This window comes from Rhinopithecus bieti, unplaced genomic scaffold (genome assembly GCF_001698545.2).
Source record: "Rhinopithecus bieti isolate Rb0 unplaced genomic scaffold, ASM169854v2 scaffold_1014, whole genome shotgun sequence".
Taxonomy (NCBI): domain Eukaryota; kingdom Metazoa; phylum Chordata; class Mammalia; order Primates; family Cercopithecidae; genus Rhinopithecus; species Rhinopithecus bieti.
In genome coordinates, this window is record NW_016803499.1 from 2,083,047 (window position 1) to 2,101,689 (window position 18,643).

Sequence of the window (18,643 nt, forward strand, 5' to 3'; positions counted from 1 at the left end):
TTCTGTAGAAGTCGACAGAACATTTAGACAGAAGGTCATTAAGAATGCAGAAGACTTAACGCTGGCAATCAGCTTGACCTAATTGAGACTTGTAGAAGACTCCCCTAGCAGCAGCAGAATGCACATTCTTTTCAGGTGTACATGAAGCTTACCAAGTGTCTTAGCTCAGGCTGCTATAAAAAACTGCCATAGACTAGGTGGCTTTAAACATCATTTATTTCTTACAGTTCTGGAGACTGAGAAGTCCAGCATCAAGGCACTGGCAGATCCAGTGAAGTCTGGTGAAGGCTTCCCTCCTGGTTTTCAGACAGCTACTACCTTAATACGTCTTCACGTGGCAGAGAGATTGGAAGCAAACTCTGTTTCTTCTGATAAGGATACTTACTCCATTTAGAGGGCTCTACCCTCATGACCTAATTACCTCCTGAGGGCCCCATTTCCGAATATCATCTTATTGGGAGTTAGAATTTCAACATAGGAATTTGAGGAGACAATTTGCTGATAATGAGACCAGTTTTTCATCATAAAACAAATTTAATAAATTTAAAATAATAAGAATCACGTAACATTTGTATTTAGACTATACTTTGTTTAAAGTAGAAATCAATAAAAAAGATTTCTGAAATAGCCTCAAATACTTGAAAATTAACACACTAAATAATCCAAGTGTCACAGAGGAAATGACAAGGAAAATGAGGGAAAGTATTTTGAGCTAATTGATAATGGAAATAGGACTTGTCAGAATTTGTGGAATGCAGTTAAAGCAGTAGAAGGAAATTGATAACATTAAGTGGTTATGTTAGAAAAGAAGAAAGAGTGTGTGTCAATGATCTAAGCTCCTGCCTTACAAATTAAAGGTAAAGGCAGGGCAAACCCAAGGCAAGCAGAAGGAAAGAAATAATAAAATTCAGAGCAGAAGTCAGTGGACTTGAGATGAGAAAAATAATACAGAAAATCAGTGAAACCGAAAGCCGGTTCTTTGAAAAGATCAATAAAATTGATAAACTTCCATCCAGGTTAGGAAAAGAGTAGAAAAGAGACAAATTAAAAATAATAGGAATGACTGTGCCCTATGAACTTTAACACTGTTTTCTGTGGACTTTAGATGAATAATAAGAGAATACTACAAACAATGCATTAAACAGATTCAGCAGTTTATATGCGATGGAAATAATTGCCAAAGATCACTGAAGAAGAAGCAGGTAGCCTGAGCAGCCCCATATCAGTTGAAGAAATTGAACTTACATTTAAAACCTTCAACGAAGAAAACTCCTGGCCTAGATGGGCTCCATTGGTGAAGTCTACCAAAGATGGAAGAACTCTGTCAGAATATTGAAGAGGGAACTCTTTCCAACTCATTTTATGTAGCCAGCATCACTTTGAAACTAGACTAAACTACACAAAATCATGGGAACAAAAACTAGATTTGTTCCTCTGTATCTGCTAAGGATTGGTTCTAGTACTCCCATGCATACCAAAATCTGCGGTTGCTCAAGTCTCATATTAATGGCATATTATTTGCATGTAACCTACACATATCCTCCCGTGTACTTTAAATCATCTCTGGATTACTTATGCGTAATACAATGTAAATGATATATGTTATGCTCTTTCATTATTTTAAATAGTATTATTTTTTTGTTTGGCATTTTTTTTTTTCACCTTTTTTTGGAGATGCAGTCTCACTATGTTGCCCAGACTGGCCTTGAACTTCTGGCCTCTAGTGATCCTCCTGCCTCAGCCTCTTAAGTCACTGGGACTAGGTGAACCACCTCGCCCAGCTTTCTTTGAATATTTTTCATTTACAGTTGATTGAGTCAGTGGATGTAGTACCTGTGAATACAGAGGGCCGACTGCAAGTAGCAAGATGCCACAAGAGCTGAAATGTAAAATTCCTCAAGAAAATATGAGTGAATCAAGTCTAACAGTATATTGTAAGGATAATATATATCATGACAAAGTGTGGTTTTTCTTGGGAATGCAAGGCTCATTCATCCTTCAAAAATCTTCACATCAACAGACAACAGATCTGATCACATCAGATCAATGAAGAAAACCTGTCATTCTGTTAAATTCCTTTGTGATAAAATGTCTCAGCAAATTAGTAATAGAAGGGAACTTGGATGAAAACTGATAAAGCCCTCTTTCATTTTATTTATATTTTTTGAGATAAGGTCTGCCATTCAGACTGGAGTGCAGTGGCACAATCATAGCTTACTGTTGACTTGATCTCCTGGGCCTAAGTAATCCTCCCACTTTAGCCTCCTGAAGTAGCTAGGACTAGAGGCACAAGCCATCATGTCCAGCCAAATTTTTTTAATGTTTTGTGGCGATGGAGTCTATATTGCCCAGGCTAGTGTTGAACTCCTGGCCCTAGGTGGTTCTCCCATCTTAGCCTCCTAAAATGTTAGAGTTACAGCCTTGAGTCAGTGCCTGGCCAAGCCCTCTTTTAAAAATCCCATAACTAACATAGTTATAATAGTTAAAGACTGAAGTGATTTTCTCTGAAACTGGGGAACATAACAAGCATATTCACCATCACCACTCTTATTCAAGCCATGCTGGTGGTCCAGGCAAGAATAGTAAGGCAGGAAAGAAAGAAAGGACATTCAGAGTGGAAGGGGCGGTGTCAGACTGCTTCTCTTCATAGATGTCAAGGTTGTCTTTGTAGAATATCCTAAAGGACATTAAAGAAAAAAAAACCGTACTCCTGGAACTAACAAATACATTTAGCAAGATTGCAAGTATGAAGTCAAACACTCAAAAATTAATTGCATTTCTATGTACTAAGAATGAACAATTGGAATTTGAAATTTTTTCAAAGTATTATTTTTTATAACATAGAGAAAAGGAAATACTAAGATACAAACCTAACAAAATGTGTGCAAGGTTGAATGCCCCAAAACTATAGAATATTGATGAAATCAAAGATGACCTACGTAAATGGAGAGAAATACTCCGTCCATGGATTAGAACACTCAGTATTGTTAAGATGTCACTTCTCCCCAAATGGACCTGTAGATTCAATGTGATTCCAAACAAATTATAAGCAGGATGTTTTAGAAATCAACAAGTGAATTCTAAAACTTGCACGAGAATCAAAGTAAGTACAGTAGCCAAAACGATTTTGCAAGAGAAAACAAAATTAGAGGACTCACACTCTGATTTTAAGACTGAATACAAAGTGACAGCAATCAGGACGGTGTAGTGAAAAAATAGATGTACAGATCACTGGGACAGAGCAGAGTCCAGAGGTAGACCCACCCCTGTGATCAGGAGGTTTTGGACAGAGGCATGGGGGCGTTTTAGTGGAGAAAGGACAGTGTTTTCAATAAATGGTCCTGAACGGTTAGGTATTCTATGCAAAAAGTTGGACTTTGATATATATTTTGCAGATTATGCAAAAATTAACTCAAAATGGATGATAGAACTAGACATAAAACTCATAGTTGTAGAAGAAAACAGAAGAAAATCTTTGTCTCAGAGTTATATAGAGATTGTTTAGATACATTGCCAAAACCCAATTCATAAAACAGAAGTTGACAATTCAGACTACAGTAAAATTTTAAAATTGTAAATCTGAGACTCTGTTAAGAAAATTAAAAGACAGGTCACAGACTGTCCGAAAATATTGATAATGTGTGAGAAGAGACTTATATCCAGGTATATGAAGAATACCTAGGCTGGATGTGTTGGCTCATGCCAAGCACTTTGGGAGGCTGAGGCGGGAGGATCACTTGAGAAGGCCCCATCTCTACCAAAACAAAACAAAAATCCAGGCGTGGTGGCATGTGCCTGTACACCTACTTAGGAGGCTAAGGAAGGAGGATCACTTGAGCCCAGGAAACAACAACAAAACAGAAATCTATCCTCTCACAGTTCTGAGTCCTAGAAGTCTAAGATCAAGGTGTTGATGGTGCTGAATTCCTTTCAGAGGTGCTAAGGCGTTCCTCTTCTAGCTTCTGGTAGTTCTTGGCGTTCCATGGCTTGTGATCTCTCTGCATCCTCTTTACATTGCTTTCCCCTCTGTGTCTGTCTTGCCTCTTCTCTCTTCCAAGGTAGTTATGATGGCATTTAAGGCCCACCTGGATAATCTAGGCTATTCTTTCATCTCAGGATCTTTAATTAATTTCATCTTCAAAGATCTTTTCTCCAAACGAGGTGACATTTGCAGGCCGTGCGTATTAGGATGTGAACGTATGTTTTGGGTAGGAGAGCATCATTCAGCCCACTACTTAGCTAAAGCAGACAAACGGAATAGACAGTACTCAGTGCAGTATGCAGGGCAGCTGGAAGTCACACACATTACTGCTGGGAATGCAAAGTGGGAATACAGCCACTTCGTAGAAATATTTGTCAGTTCTTAGAAAGTTAAACATTTTTAATGTCACCCAGCATTCTTATCCTTGAGTATTTACCCAACTCTCATTCCACCTGTAATTGTTTTCCTGTAAGAAGTAGGTTATAGTGAGCATAGATGAGCTTTGTGTAGAATAATTTAAACCTTTTAAATAGGAAATAATGTTGATTATCTAAGAAAAACTGTATGGAACAAGTATAGGCCTGTTCATTAATAACAAACCAAACTGGCAGGCAGTGTGGGGTGCCCTATAATCCAGAGGTTGGATTCCTTTTGCTCTAAATTTCCTGGTCAGGTAGAGACTTGTTATTGTATAATAGTTATGAGGACTTACAACGTTTAGAATGGGAAGAAATCACATGTAATTTCTTATCTGATACTGTAGCTGTTTGGGTTGCAGGTTATAGAGGCTGAGGTTTTATGATCTCTTCTGCCTCATTATCCTTTCTTCCTAGCCTTTCTTCCCACAGCCAGAAATGTTGATATAACCATTATTATATAATCACTAAGTAAAGACATACGTGATTGATAACCTTGAATGATTTGTTCTGAAATTATAATAACTAAAATTATATTATAATTTGCTTTGTTTCAAGATTCGAAGGCCATATCGAAATCTGCCCACCAGGCATGAGCCATTCAGCTTGTTCAGTAAACAAGAGTGTTCTAGAAGCCATCAGAGGAAGACTTGGATCTTTTCATGAACTCCTGCTGGAGCCACCCAAGGTAGGGGAGCTATCTTGAGCATGGCTGCCCAGCCAGTAATTTGGTTGAAACAGTCATTCGAATGTATACAGGCCTTAGGAGTGGCAGAACTGGCTGTGGTCTGCATGTACCAAGTATGTGAAAAGATAATACCGTCAGTCATTTTACTGTTTTGGGTGGAGAATGGAGAATTAAACAAAATATTCATCTGCTTAGGAAGCTTACCTTTTCATTCTTCTGTGAATTCTTGGGTACTTACATGCCAATAAAGAAAAAATAATTTTCTTCTTGTAGCATAACATGTTATTTTTGAATGTTTCAGGAAAAGCTAATCTTTCAGAAACTGATCTTTGAAATTGTGTTTTCTTATTCAGAGTTGGAGCAGTATATGTCTGATGTACAGTCGACCTTATTTAAGTAAGAGTAGGTTGAAGTTAGTATACAATTTGGAGAGAATATGACCTGGAGGTTTTTCAGTACAGAGCCTCCCATGTGCTAATTTTAAAATGACTGTTTCCTCCGTGAAGACCCGCAAGAGTTTTGTCAGCAGTCTATAAACGGTGTTCTTTCGCCCCTTGGATTGGTACAGATTTAGATAAGGGTAAGAATCACTTGCTTTTGGAGTCTAGGGTGGAAGATTCAGTTCCGTGCGAGTTCTGTTCCCAGCAAACAGTTCTTAAGTTTCCTTTTTTTTCTGCCCTATGTCATTGAATCTGGTGTCCCATATAGTGTGTATCTCTGTGGTTATCTCCTGTGTGAGTTATTGGGAATTTAGAATACTAGTTTCTCACTTCTAAATTAGATGTTTTCTGTTTATTTAACTATTTGGAGTTGGGGGAGTACAGGATAACTTACATAACCAAGGGAGTCTAGTTCAGCTCCAGATCATCTTTTCAGATACCCGATGCCATCAGTTAGCAGGTTGTGGCTCCACCGCTGCGCTCAGAGTTCGCGTTATTCTGCTGGTTCCATTCCAGCCACATCTTCTTAACTGCATTCAGCCTGTGTTGCATGTGGACCATAGTGTTGGTGCTCCTCCTTAGGAAAAGTGCCTCTGTTGGTGTTTGACAGTGATGGTTAGTGGCATCCTTCATGCCAGTCCTGGGAAGAAAAACAGTAAGGAAAGAAAAAGAAAAGCTTTAGAAGAGGATAGAACATCACAAATGGAAGACAGAGGTGGGAGAAGGATCTGACAGGGAAGAAGGTGTGTGAGAAAGGGCCCAACCTGTGTCTTAGGTGGCCTACCCATCTTCTTTCTGGGTGGACAAACAGGTGGCATCTGGTTCTTGGCCCTGATTCAAAAGTATCAGGCAGGGTCTTGTTTGGACTTCTCTGTTACTCCGAGGACTGAGTGAGTTCTGTTTGCACCTGGTTTTACTATATGATGTGTCTGTAAGTAGATCCATGAAGTTTTTTACAAAGCCTGCCAATTAGAGCTGTTTTCCATAGAGAGCAGAACCGTGAGTCTTACAGCTCTGCCAGTCCTCAGGAGGGTGGGAGCCAGAGGGAGCAAGGTTGTTGATGTGGATGGGGAAGGGCAGAAAGGTCAGCCTGACCTAGGGTGTGACATGCCGCCCTTGCCTCTCAGACTTCTAAAGTTAGGAAGTGTTCTGCTTCTGTCTTTTGTGATTTCGGACTATAGAAACTCCTGTTGATGGACAAGAACAGGTTTAGAATGATCACATTTCAGGTTAGTGATCCAGAGGCAATGTCCGAATTTGCATTTTTATCACAGATTTGGCTCAGACTGAGGATTGTATTCCAAAACCACTTGTAGCAACTACCACCACCACCACCACCACTAGTTTTTTCTTCTTCCTCTTTTTTCTTCTTCCTTTCTTCCTCCTCCTCTTCCTCCTTCCTCCTTCTCTTTCTTCCTTCTCTTCCTCCTCCTCATTCTTTCTTCCGTCTTCCTTTTTTTTTTTTTGAGACAGTGTCTCACTCTGTTGCTCAGGTTGGAGTGCAATGGCACAGTCACAGCTCACTGCAGCCTCAACTTCCCCAGGCCCAGGTGATTCTCCTACCTCATCTTCCTGAGTAACTGGTACTACAGGTGTGCATCACCATGCCTGGCTAATTTTTGTATTTTTTGTAGAGACAGGGTCTCACTGTGTTGCTTAGGCTGGTCTCAAACTCCTGGGTTCAAGTGATCCACCTGCTTCGGCCTCCCAAAGTGCTGGGATTATAGGAATGAGCTACTGTGCCCTGCCATAGCTTCTTTTAGTTTAGATTTCTGGTCAGATTTTGAAATATTGTGCTTTTTCCTAGGGTATTCTGTAGCCTTCTGCTTTCTTCTCATGACAGCTTGGAATGTTGAGGCAGGGAGATACTTGATTTCTTATAAAATTTATGGTCCAGGGAAATTACTTGCCTTTTTTTCCTTTTTCTTGCTTGGTTATTTCATTGTATCTGAAAGATATCAAGAGCGGCTTTAGATTTTGTTTCAGGTGTAAAATTAAGGCCATGTTGTTTGCCGGATTTAAACTAGTGTCATGTCTTAGCAAATACACCATTTGCTTTGTTCATTTAACTGAATTTAATTGGAAAGCTTTTTCTTCTTCAGAAAAGTGTGATGAAGACCACATGGGGTGTGCTGGATCCTCCTGTGGGGAATACCCGGTTGAATGTCATTAGATTGATATCCAGCCTGCTTCAAACCAATACCAGCAGTATAAATGGGGACCTTATGGAGCTGAATAGCATTGGAGTCATATTGGTGAGATTTTCCCTGCTCACAGACATTTTAATTTGCCATTGATATTTCATGGATATTTAACCAAGTTACAACCTTACAGATTTACAATATGTCAGTGACTTTTCTTGGTCTGAGCATAAATGGTGTTTTAGGTAGTTTTTGCCTTGAGTTTATCATAAATTTTGAATGCTTGTAATTATTCACTAGGCATCTACTGTTGCTTTGTATAAAGAATTGTAACACAGGATTTTGAAGATGATTAAGCAACTTCGGCCTTTCCCTTGTGCTCCGTCTCGTGGACGACGACTGCTGGGTGCAGCATTGTTTTCTGTTCGTATTTAGTGAGGGGACAAACCTTTATCTTCTTGCCACTGGGAGGTATCTGTATAATGTACCTGATACCATATGGTCTTAATTGATTTGAGTCTGGATTGACTCTTCCTTGAGACAATTGGTCTTATTAGCGTGCTTATTGATGGAAGGAGAAGGAAGAGCCCAGGGGTGATTTAGGTCTCCCTGACCCCTGAATTCCCCAGTTTCAGAGTTTGTGCTTAGAATCCACAGGCCCAGCTCTGGAGCCCATGCTGCTTCTCTCTGTGCTGCCACTCACAGCACAGAAAGCATGAGGGTTAACCCTTTAGCAGGTTTCACGAGACATCTGGTCACATCATATATTTGGGGGAGATTTGGGGGTGTTTCAAAGGAGATGTTTGTGCACTTTATGACGGGCATTGTAATGTTCATCTTCTGTACACTATTCATGTGATCCTGGGTGATCTCCAGGACACCCAGGTGAACATGACAGTGAGAGAGAGGATATGTTTTTCAGATCATGCCCAGAGAGAGGATACATTCCATGGCTAGTGAGTGGTGAAGCCAAGATGTGAATTCACCCAATTTCAAACCTATATGTGCTTTATCAGCCACATTATTATGATTCCTGGCACCACTGAGTTCTTTTTGTTAGATTTCAGCTTTGGGTTGAATCAGTATAGAGCATAGAAAACAGGAGCAATTTGGAAAAGAGATGAAGATTTAAAGAATTACCATTTTTTTTGATAGCATGGTCATTGCCCTCTGGGGACGTAGTTTTGTCTTACCTTCTAGTGTATAAAACTCTGGGAATATAACTTTGCGAAGTCATTAATCACTGGTCTTTAATTTTACTAGTAAAAGTGTACAGTTATTGTTAATTTATTCTGTTAATCTTAAGGACTACTTTTGATGAGACTAAATTTGATGAGACTACTGGAGGAGTCATTCATTACTTTTTCATTCTGAGATTGGATTACCAGATCCAGCCATTTCCTAAATACATACTTGATGCATTTTGTGCTTTTAGAAATTCTTTACCTTTTGAATTGCTATTACCTTTTCAAGTAATTTGAAAACCCTTGTACTTCCAGGAGATTCACGTTACTGCCTCTCGTACCATTTGTTTTGCTGATAGTTCTAGTTTTTGTATGCCAGAGTTGAGTCATGAGCACCTCAAGATTGTGGACCATATTTTTGTGTACCTCAGTCTACCATACTGCATCTCGTACAATACCCTGCACAAAAGCCATCAGTACATATTTGTTGCATCAAAATGAAATTCTTATAAAATTTCTTGAAAATTACAGAAAATTTACCACACTTAGTATTTGTGTTGCTTTGAAAACAAAATGATACCCCTTTCCTTTGGAGAAACGTTCTCTTGTCTTTGTATGTTTGTTGTTGGTTTTTTACTACATTCCATGCCAGTTTTGGCATGTCACATAAGCAGATAGCATGTCATTTAGGCTCTAAAGCAGTATTTCACATCCCCATGTAGTCCCCGTTATTTATGAGGGGTACCTTCCAAGACCCCGTTTGGATGCCCGAAACCACAGATATTGAACCCTATATATATACACTATGTGTTTTTCCTATACATACCTGTGACAGAGTTTAATTTATAAATTAAGCACAGGAAGAGATTAATAATAACTAATAATAAAGTAGAGCAATTATAATACTATACTGTAATGAATGTTATGTGAGTGTCATCTCTTGCATTAGCCTTACTGTATCATACTCACCTATTTTCAGATCATGGTTGACTATGGGTAACTGAAGCCACAGAAAATGAAACTGTGGTTATGCAAGTACTAATGATGTGAACTCGTGTTCCTTTTAATTGGTCCTTTTGGACTGAGAGCACATCATTTTTACTTTATTAAATCACTTGTATAAATGTATTAAAGTATTGGCTTAAACATTGAGGTAACCAAATAAAACATGGTTTTTCTTTTTTGTAGAACATGTTCTTCAAGTATACATGGAATAACTTTTTGCATACACAAGTGGAAATTTGTATTGCACTGATTCTTGCAAGTCCATTTGAAAACACAGAAAATGCCACAATTACTGATCAAGACTCCACTGGTGATAATTTGTTATTAAAACATGTAAGCTTATTTGGTCTCATTTTTCTCCCACTCTCTCCTGGTTAGAGCAGTTTTCCACTTGACTGTGGTATGAATTGAGGTTTAAGGGCTTGAGGTTAGATTTCAGAGTCTAAATATTTAACTATCATGTTTGTTTCACGTTTAACCAATCGTTATATAAATCAAGTACTGGACAAATAACTGTTAAATGAACTGTCTTGTGAGAAAAAAGCTAAGTGGCCTCCTTATTTGGTAAAATTAATAGGTTTGAAGATATACAAATATTTTGATGATTTGAAGAATCATAGATATTTAAATACTATAGAAAACATTCGCACTATTATTTGGCAGACCAGAGTATAGTTTCTTTGCTGAAGACGTGACTGAAAGTCGGGAGAATTGAGTTCTTTGTGATGTTGAGAGTCTCTTCCTGGGGTCTCTTTTTCTCTTCTGTCAAATATGAGATAATTTTATTGACTGAGACTGAGATAAAGATAAGTCAGTCTTCAGATTTTTTCTTGCTTGGTAGTTCTATGGTACTTTAAAAATTTCTAGCCCACACTTGGTTTACTCGCAAACCTGAAATGTAGAAAAGGCTAGCTTGGAACAGTGAAGTTGACGGGAAAGACAAATGACACCTGAGAAGAACTAGCACTGCACATTCCATTATTGCAGCCCGCAGCAGTTGTCTCTGACTTGCAGAATTTGGGCAAAATCTACCTGTGTTTAATATTAATGCAGTCATGTTAGTTCATCGGAAGTAAGACTTGCTCACATTTTAAAAGTACTAGTATTACTTTGGATTCTAAGTTAAATTTTTGCCAAGGCATAGTTTTCTTTATTCCGTTTTAATTTAGTTCAGGTTTTATATTTCTGGTCTGAATTTTCACAGCTAATAAAACCTGGCTTTGCTTTAGGTTAACTGCACTACCTGTAATACTGAGTTTCCCGTAGATGTTCTGTGGAGGGTGTGGATCCTGATTTGAATCCCTGTGGTGGTCTGAGGGTCTGCAGTAGATTATCACATTGCATTTGGTTTAGCAACATTTAGCTTGCTAGATTATGCATACTACTATTCTCTTTAACCTAGAGTTCTGAGGGCTAATATCCAGAACCTATAAAGAACTCAATCAAATTTACAAGATAAAAAACAAACAACCCCATCCAAAAGTGGGCAAAGGATATGAACAGACACTTCTCAAAAGAAGACATTCATACAGCCAACTGACACATGAAAAAATGCTCATCATCACTCGCCATCAGAGAAATGCAAATCAAAACCACAATGAGATACCATCTCACACCAGTTAGAATGGCAATCATTAAAAAATCAGGAAACAACAGGTGCTGGAGAGGATGTGGAGAAATAGAGGATGTGGAGAAACACTTCTACACTGTTGGTGGGACTGTAAATTAGTTCAACCATTGTGGGAAACAGTGTGGTGATTCCTCAAGGATCTAAAACTAGAAATACCATTTGACCCAGCCATTACCCAGCCATTCGCTTGCGCCGTTAACGGGGATATTACCCAAAGGATTATAGTCATGCTGCTATAAAGACACATGCAACGGTTATGTTTATTTCCGGGCACTATTCACAATAGCAAAGACTTGGGAATCAACCACAATGTCGCATTCGTGAGTGGACAGACTGGATTAGGAAAATGTGGGCTAGACTATACACGCATGGAATTTCATTATGCCGCCGTTAAAAAAGGATGAGTTCGTGTCGCTTTGTAGGGAACATGGATGCACGCTGTGGAAACCATTCATTCTCAGGAAGCTTATCGCAAGAACAGAAAATAAATATCCGCATGTTTCTCAGCTAATAGGTCGCGGAACTTGAACAATGCAGATCACTTGGACACAGGAAGGGGAACATCACTACGGTCCTATTGTGGGGAGGGGGGAGGGGGGAAGGATAGCATTAGGAGGAGATATACCTAATGTAAATGATGAGTTAATGGGTGCAGCACACCAACATGGCTCATGTATACATATGTAACAAACCTGCACGTTGTGCACTTGTACCCTAGAACTTAAAGTATAATTAAAAAAAAAAAGTTTCGATGCTTTGAAGTGTTAACTGGAATATTCTTTTTTATTCAGCTTTTCCAAAAATGTCAATTAATAGAACGAATACTTGAAGCCTGGGAAATGAATGAGAAGAAACAGTAAGTAAATTGTCTTTTGAAAGGAATTCAGGGTGGTAGTATGAAGAAAATAATACCTCCTTGCCCTAGTCAGAAAAAAAATGGAAATAATTACATGATACTGGCCATTTTACAATTTAAACTTTTCCCCAGCTTATTTCATTGTAACAGTTATTTTATAACATTTATAATTTCTTGTTAGGTCCTCTCGTTTTGGGAGCAAAACCGGTGAGTTTGGAGTGTTCCCCACCTCTGTGCTGCCTTTGAAACCTCCTGGTCCTTTTTGAATGGCTATTGTTCTAAGAGTTAGAAGGTTTAAGTGAAGTCCTTGATGATTCAACTTAGTGTATTTGTCCTGGTCACCTTATACTCAGAACAGAAGGTACTACATACGTATTTTCATTGTAGAGAAGAGTTGCTTAGTACAGGGACCTAGAGGAAAAAATTGCTCAGTATTTTCTTTTTAGAAAATGTTTGTTAGCTGATTGGCAAGGTTATATGAAGTATTAGTTGATACATGTAAGTAGCTTTGTTACACAAAACTTTTTCTTACAGGTGTTGTCTGTAACAGCATTCATTTTTAGTGCTCTGGGAGCCTGTGTGTCCTCCCGTAGATTCTGAAGCATGGCGGCGTAAGGGCCTGTTTGGGAAACACTCTCAAGGCATGCTTCTGTGTTTGTTTTTAAGACAGGTTTATTGAGATATAATTCTTACATGGTAAAAGCTCATTGTGGGTGTACATTCCTAGGAATTCTGACTGATGCCCGAAGTCACCACCACCACCACCACCACCCCAGTCAAGACATTTCTGTCTCTCAAATTTTCTCTCACGGTCCTTTGTAGTTGATCATTTCCTAGCATTCTTGTTATGTGTCTCTGTGTCTCCAGGAAAGCTAGATGATTCTTGGAAGTCAGTCTTACTTTGTGAGGTGTGATTTTTTTTTTAATTGTTTAATAAGCACTGCTGGGGTTTTGATTTGGCTTCGTGTGGGAAATTGGCATTTTGTTTGTTTGTGGCAAGGGGCTAGTATTGGTAGACCTTAGATACATTCTTCCAAATGGAGCTCTTTGAAGGTGCTGTTTGTGGCCTAGTTGATATCTCTGGTTATATGTCTGACTCCGTCTTGGCTTCCGTGTGCCTTTCCCAACCTCCAGTTTTCTTGCTGGCTCCTCATCTGGCCAGGGCTGAGATATCGTTTATACCCTGCTCTCCTGGTGAGCCCTGTTTTCTGGAGGCCTGGTGAATACCATTCCCTCCATCTGGAGGGATCCTGAAAGAACTTTCCTTGTCTCCTTGCACAGCAGCCTGAAGCAATTTGAAGCCGTGGACCACCTTGGAGGTGGGCCTTTGTTTTTTTTCCACTTGTGTACTTGAGGGAGTGCAGGGGAGTGACTAAGTTGCCTCTAGGTAACACCTGGCTCTCTGGATCTTACTGAAGAACTAAAAGAGACTCTGAGCAACTCAGTGCAGATTGACCCTGGCCAGGCATGGTGGTAGACACCTATAATCCCACTGCTTTGGGAGGCTAAGATGGGAGGATTGGTTGAAGCCGGGAGTTAGAGACCAGTCTGGACAACATAGGGAGATGCTGGCTCTACAAAAAATTAGCCGGGTGTAGTGGTACTTGCCTGTAGTCCCAGCTACACAAGAGGCTGAAGTGAGAGAATTGCTTGAGCCCGGGAGTTTGAAGCTACAGTGAGCTGTGATTGCACCACTGCACTGCAACCTGGATGACAAACAAGATCTTGTCTCTAAATAAATAATCAACCTTGTACTTTCTTACCCTTAGGCACCCCCAAGCCCTCTAAGATTCTCTGGCAGATACCTTATTTTCCAAGCAAGCCTTCAAGCATAGGATGATTTTTTTTTTCTTATTGCTCCTGGAAGGCTTTTCTCTCTCTAAGCAAAAATCTCTGCAGTGTTTGTTCCCTGCTCTCTGCAGTCAAAAATCTTTTGTTTCATAGAGCTTATAAAGTCCTGGCACTTTGTAAATATGCAGATAACTCAGATTGATATGAATTTATTTTATATATATATGTGTGTGTGTATATATATATAGAGAGAGAGAGGGAGAGAGACGGAGTCTCACTTTGTCACCTAGGCTGGAGTGCAGTAGCACAATCCTGGCTCACTGCAACCTCTGCCTCCTGGGTTCTTGCAATTCTCCTGCCTCAGCCTCCTGAGTAGCTGGGATACCAGGTGTGCACCACCATGCCTGGCTAATTTTTGTATTTTTAGCAGAGATGGGATTTCGCCGTGTTGCCCAGGATGGTCTTGAACTCCTGACCTCAAGTGATCCACCCACCTCGGCCTCCCAAAGTGTTGGGATTACAGGCGTGAACCACTGTGCCTGGCCTGATATGAATTTATTTAAATGTAAAGATTGATCGTGATTGGGAAGATGAGACCCTAAATTGGAAAAGGACAAGGACTAAGTTTATTTGCATATGTTCAAAATGGTGTATGGTCAAGTACCAGTTGACTGTCTCCTATCTTGGCTAAGTCCTCAAATCAGCTGATATCTTAACTTGAGATATGTCATTGGTAGATAATTATTTCTGTTCATTGATATAATAAAAATTTGCTGTCTTTTAAGAAAATGAACTAGCAGAATTCTCACTTCAGTTCCTTATAATCTGATTAAGGTTTGAAAACATTTCATAAAAAAGATATAAAATAACAGTAAAATGAGGCATCAGTGAATGTTTATTTGATCTTTTAAAAGATAATGTGTTATTGACAGTGAGTGATGATTTTTCAGATTTGAATAAATTGTGGCCTGTTGACTGAGGCTGCCATATAATCTTTGACAATTTCAGACCCCTCCCCGACCATACTGCATGGTCATATTCTGGCACCTTCCATTCCTTTTTCTTTTCTTTTCTGTCCATTGTCATCTTCTTCAGTGCCTTCAGTGTTTAAAATGATTGCTTAAAAGTCCGCCGCACTTACTGAGTGTTTCATCTCTTCATCCTATCAGGAATCTGAGTATTTATCCTTTACCTCTTATCAGGGCTGAGGGAGGAAGACGGCATGGTTACATGGGACACCTGACGAGGATAGCTAACTGTATCGTGCATAGCACTGATAAGGGCCCCAACAGTGCATTAGTGCAGCAGCTTATCAAAGGTAAGTTATTGGTGAAATTTGAATTATGTTTTTGTTGGGTTGCAGAAAGGATTTAAGGGTCAAGTAGAAATGCATGTAGCGTTTTTGATAGTGATTTGTGGAACTTCTTTATATTTGACAAATTATCTATTTGAATGAGGTTCTTGAGAATGTATTTGAACAGTGTCAGTTTTTGGCTCTATTGCTGTTCACGTAGTTACAGACCATTCCTGAAGCATTCGCAGGCTTGGCTGGATTCAGCATACAAGAGTCACCTATTGTCATTCTTAAGAGCGTTGCTCGATGAATCGTTCTTTTGAGTATTGTGAAGTACTCATATGCTAGCAGTTGAGCCACTTCAGCTGTAATTTTGCCTTTTGTTTTCTGAAGGCCTCTATATAGCCTCTGAATTAAGTTTCTTTAACTGGAATATTAGGCATTTATCAGCATTTCTTGCTATCACTGAAATGAGCGGTATTGACTTCTAAAGGACGCTTTCTGTATAGCATTTCAGTTTAATCAGCCCCAGCTTATTTGGAAGAAACTGAATGGATGCTTTTTACACTGGCCCCAAGCCGTGAGTCTTCTTCTAAAATGAGAGCATGAGGAGCTCTGTGTACTCTGGGTTTTTGTACCCAACAGGATTACTAATCCTGAGACCTATTCTGAATGTGAACAGTCTTTAACATCCGTGGTACAGAAGAGTTAAAATCATTTCCCAGTCCTTCCGTTTTTTCTTAAGAATGTTTGTTTGTTCAAGAGGCTATTCCCTATTGAATGTGCACTAAAAGCACAGTTGTCACCCAGGGATGGAAAAAGTGCTGTGTGCCCACTTGTAATTTTACTTCTTGAGAGAGGTATAAGAGGTATAAAACTCTTCCTTGGGCCATTTCACCACACAGTTTATCTTTATGTCCTAACTAAGAAGAAATGGCCATGTGATATCATTAAGGTTTTAGATCAGTCTTTCCTTTATGGAAGCTGCTTGCCAGGTGGTACATGTGTACACTTGTGTGAGTGTTCACATACACATGGCTGTTTTAAATCAGAATTATCAGATGACAACTTTAGTTAGACGTCTAAAATTACATCAGGGTTTGACTTTCTCAGGAAAGCAGTTGTTTATCCTTTTCTTTAACATTTCTCTAGAAGGTAGAATTTCACTATTTACATGTGTATCCATGTTGGCCCATGACACAAAATATTTAGGAAACATGATCTTAGAGCAATTTGAGAAGCCATACTAGGTTTTGTGGAACATTCATTGGCCAGGTGCCAATGAGAGCATTTCAATAAAGTGTACCGGAGCTGTCATTTGCAGCATTTTCTAAACTTCACCATGGAAAAAGATCCCCTCACCCCTACACCTTCTCAAACACCTACCACCTTTCTCAGAAAAGCTTGTTAGAAACACACTTTCCAGGTAAAGCTTCTACCAGAACATTGTTAGAAACTTGTTAAGTTCACAGAGCTACCTTAGGGCTCTTGGCCTAATCAAGCCTATACGATTGGGTACGGGGATTCTGGTTCCTGAAAGTCTGTGGGATTTGGGCCTATGGAAGGTGTAATAATTCCATTTCTCTAAGAGCACTGGGCTGGGTGTCACCCAGTTTCTCAGCTGATAGGGCCTGCTCACCATTGATGAACCAGGTGAGTAGGCCTACTTTTATATTACCTGTTTACTTTATTTGTCTGTGTGGAGGTCATTGTGGTGCTAATACTGTTTTGGTTTTCTCTCTCTGAAGATCTTCCCGATGAAGTCAGGGAACGATGGGAGACATTCTGCACAAGCTCCTTAGGAGAAACTAACAAGAGGAACACGGTAGATCTAGTAGGTTTTACGAGGTTACATTTTTATTTTTTCAGTACTCTTAGCCTTTGCCCATTTATTCAGAAAGATGTAAAAGATCTTCCATTTGCCTTAGTAACTGTGAGCCAAAGATAAGTTCTTAATCTCTTTACCAGAAAGAGAGGTCAGTATTCACAATATTCTTGCCCATTTGTCTAGTCCACTCCTAATTACCTGCCTGGGATGACAGAAGGATATTGAGAAGCCACTGATTTCTGCTCCACATCCTGCTTAGTGTCCATTTCCCTCCATGCCCTGCTGCCTAAGCACCTCAGCAGAACAACCATCTTGCCTTCCTTTCATTCTGCTGGGTTTGTGGCTGTATGCCGCTGATAACCCTAGGTGCCTAGGAACCGAAAGATTTCATTTGGATATTTTTCTGATATTATTGAGTTGAGTCTACCCTCGTTTTAGATCATTCCCAATGGGGGAATATTTTGTAGATGACTTTGAAACCCCAGCTTTAAAATTTTTTACCAGAATTGGTACTTTGAGCCAGGGAATAATGGCATTGATAATTTTTTAAAAAATTATATTGGACTTTGGAATGTATTTTTTGGTTTTTTAACAGATTAAGTTTTAAGGTAAGTATTGCTTTGTTTCTGCTTTTAAAGATGGGGAAAGCATTTCCTTTTACAAGTACATGCCAGCTGATAGTCGAGGAGGGCTGGCCTTGGCTTAGAAGCAGCACGTGACTCTACATTGCAGTGTTTGTGCTTGGCGTTTAATTCTATATTTCAAATTCAGCAGTGGCAGTCTTGAATTTCTAGTGCGCAGCTACACCTTGACTGTTAGGAATTCAGTGGTCTGGCAGCTGAAGCAAGAGGGAAGCAGGCCAGGCTCTGAAAGCCAGAGAGCAGCCACTTGGTCCTCGCGTGTCACTCACTCCCTGGAGGGCTGTGCCTCCTACTTTGTGGATGACCTAAAATATGGCCATCTTTTCCAGACTCTCGACAGAGCCACACTTTTTAAGCTGGGCATAATGATAGAATTAGGAAGTATTAAGAGTTGGAAGAATTATGAAGTTGAGATAACTGTTAAAAGGCCATTTAATTAAAATAGACATAAGGCCTAATAGCCCGAGTGTCTCTGTGTAGTACAGCCCAGCAGAGAAAATGACATTAGTATTGACAGCCCTGGGTCATCAAGGAAGGGTTAAGTCATTTTTAATGAATGTTTTACCCATTGTAGATAGATACTTGGAAGATTCGCTTAACTTGAGTGTTCTGGATAATCAGGGGTTTTTTTTGTAGAGTGAAATTGTCCTTTCCCATGCTGTTAAACTGCTTAATTTTAGAGGTTCCCATGTTGATTCCTTTGCAGTCAATATAGTCTTTTTTTTTTCTTCTTTTTTTTTTTTTTTT

General features: G+C 39.5%; 1 protein-coding gene and 1 long non-coding RNA gene across 18 annotated transcripts in view; one reads left to right on the top strand and one right to left on the bottom strand.

Moving 5' to 3' along the window:
- The window catches only part of PPP6R3 (protein phosphatase 6 regulatory subunit 3), a 160,045-nt gene that overhangs the window by 103,534 nt on the left and 37,868 nt on the right, over positions 1-18,643 (top strand). For all 17 annotated transcript variants that reach the window (XM_017886714.1, XM_017886723.1, XM_017886738.1 and 14 more), the window contains 6 exons: positions 4,957-5,086; positions 7,629-7,781; positions 10,040-10,189; positions 12,278-12,342; positions 15,336-15,451; positions 17,176-17,261. In XM_017886714.1, coding sequence (XP_017742203.1) covers positions 4,957-5,086; positions 7,629-7,781; positions 10,040-10,189; positions 12,278-12,342; positions 15,336-15,451; positions 17,176-17,261 — 700 coding nt within the window. The remainder of the gene's footprint in view (positions 1-4,956; positions 5,087-7,628; positions 7,782-10,039; positions 10,190-12,277; positions 12,343-15,335; positions 15,452-17,175; positions 17,262-18,643) is intronic.
- Positions 1-18,643, bottom strand: part of LOC108538597 (uncharacterized) — a 40,819-nt gene that overhangs the window by 16,415 nt on the left and 5,761 nt on the right. The window contains exon 2 of the long non-coding RNA XR_001888128.1: positions 5,921-6,166. This is a non-coding gene — a long non-coding RNA (uncharacterized LOC108538597). The remainder of the gene's footprint in view (positions 1-5,920; positions 6,167-18,643) is intronic.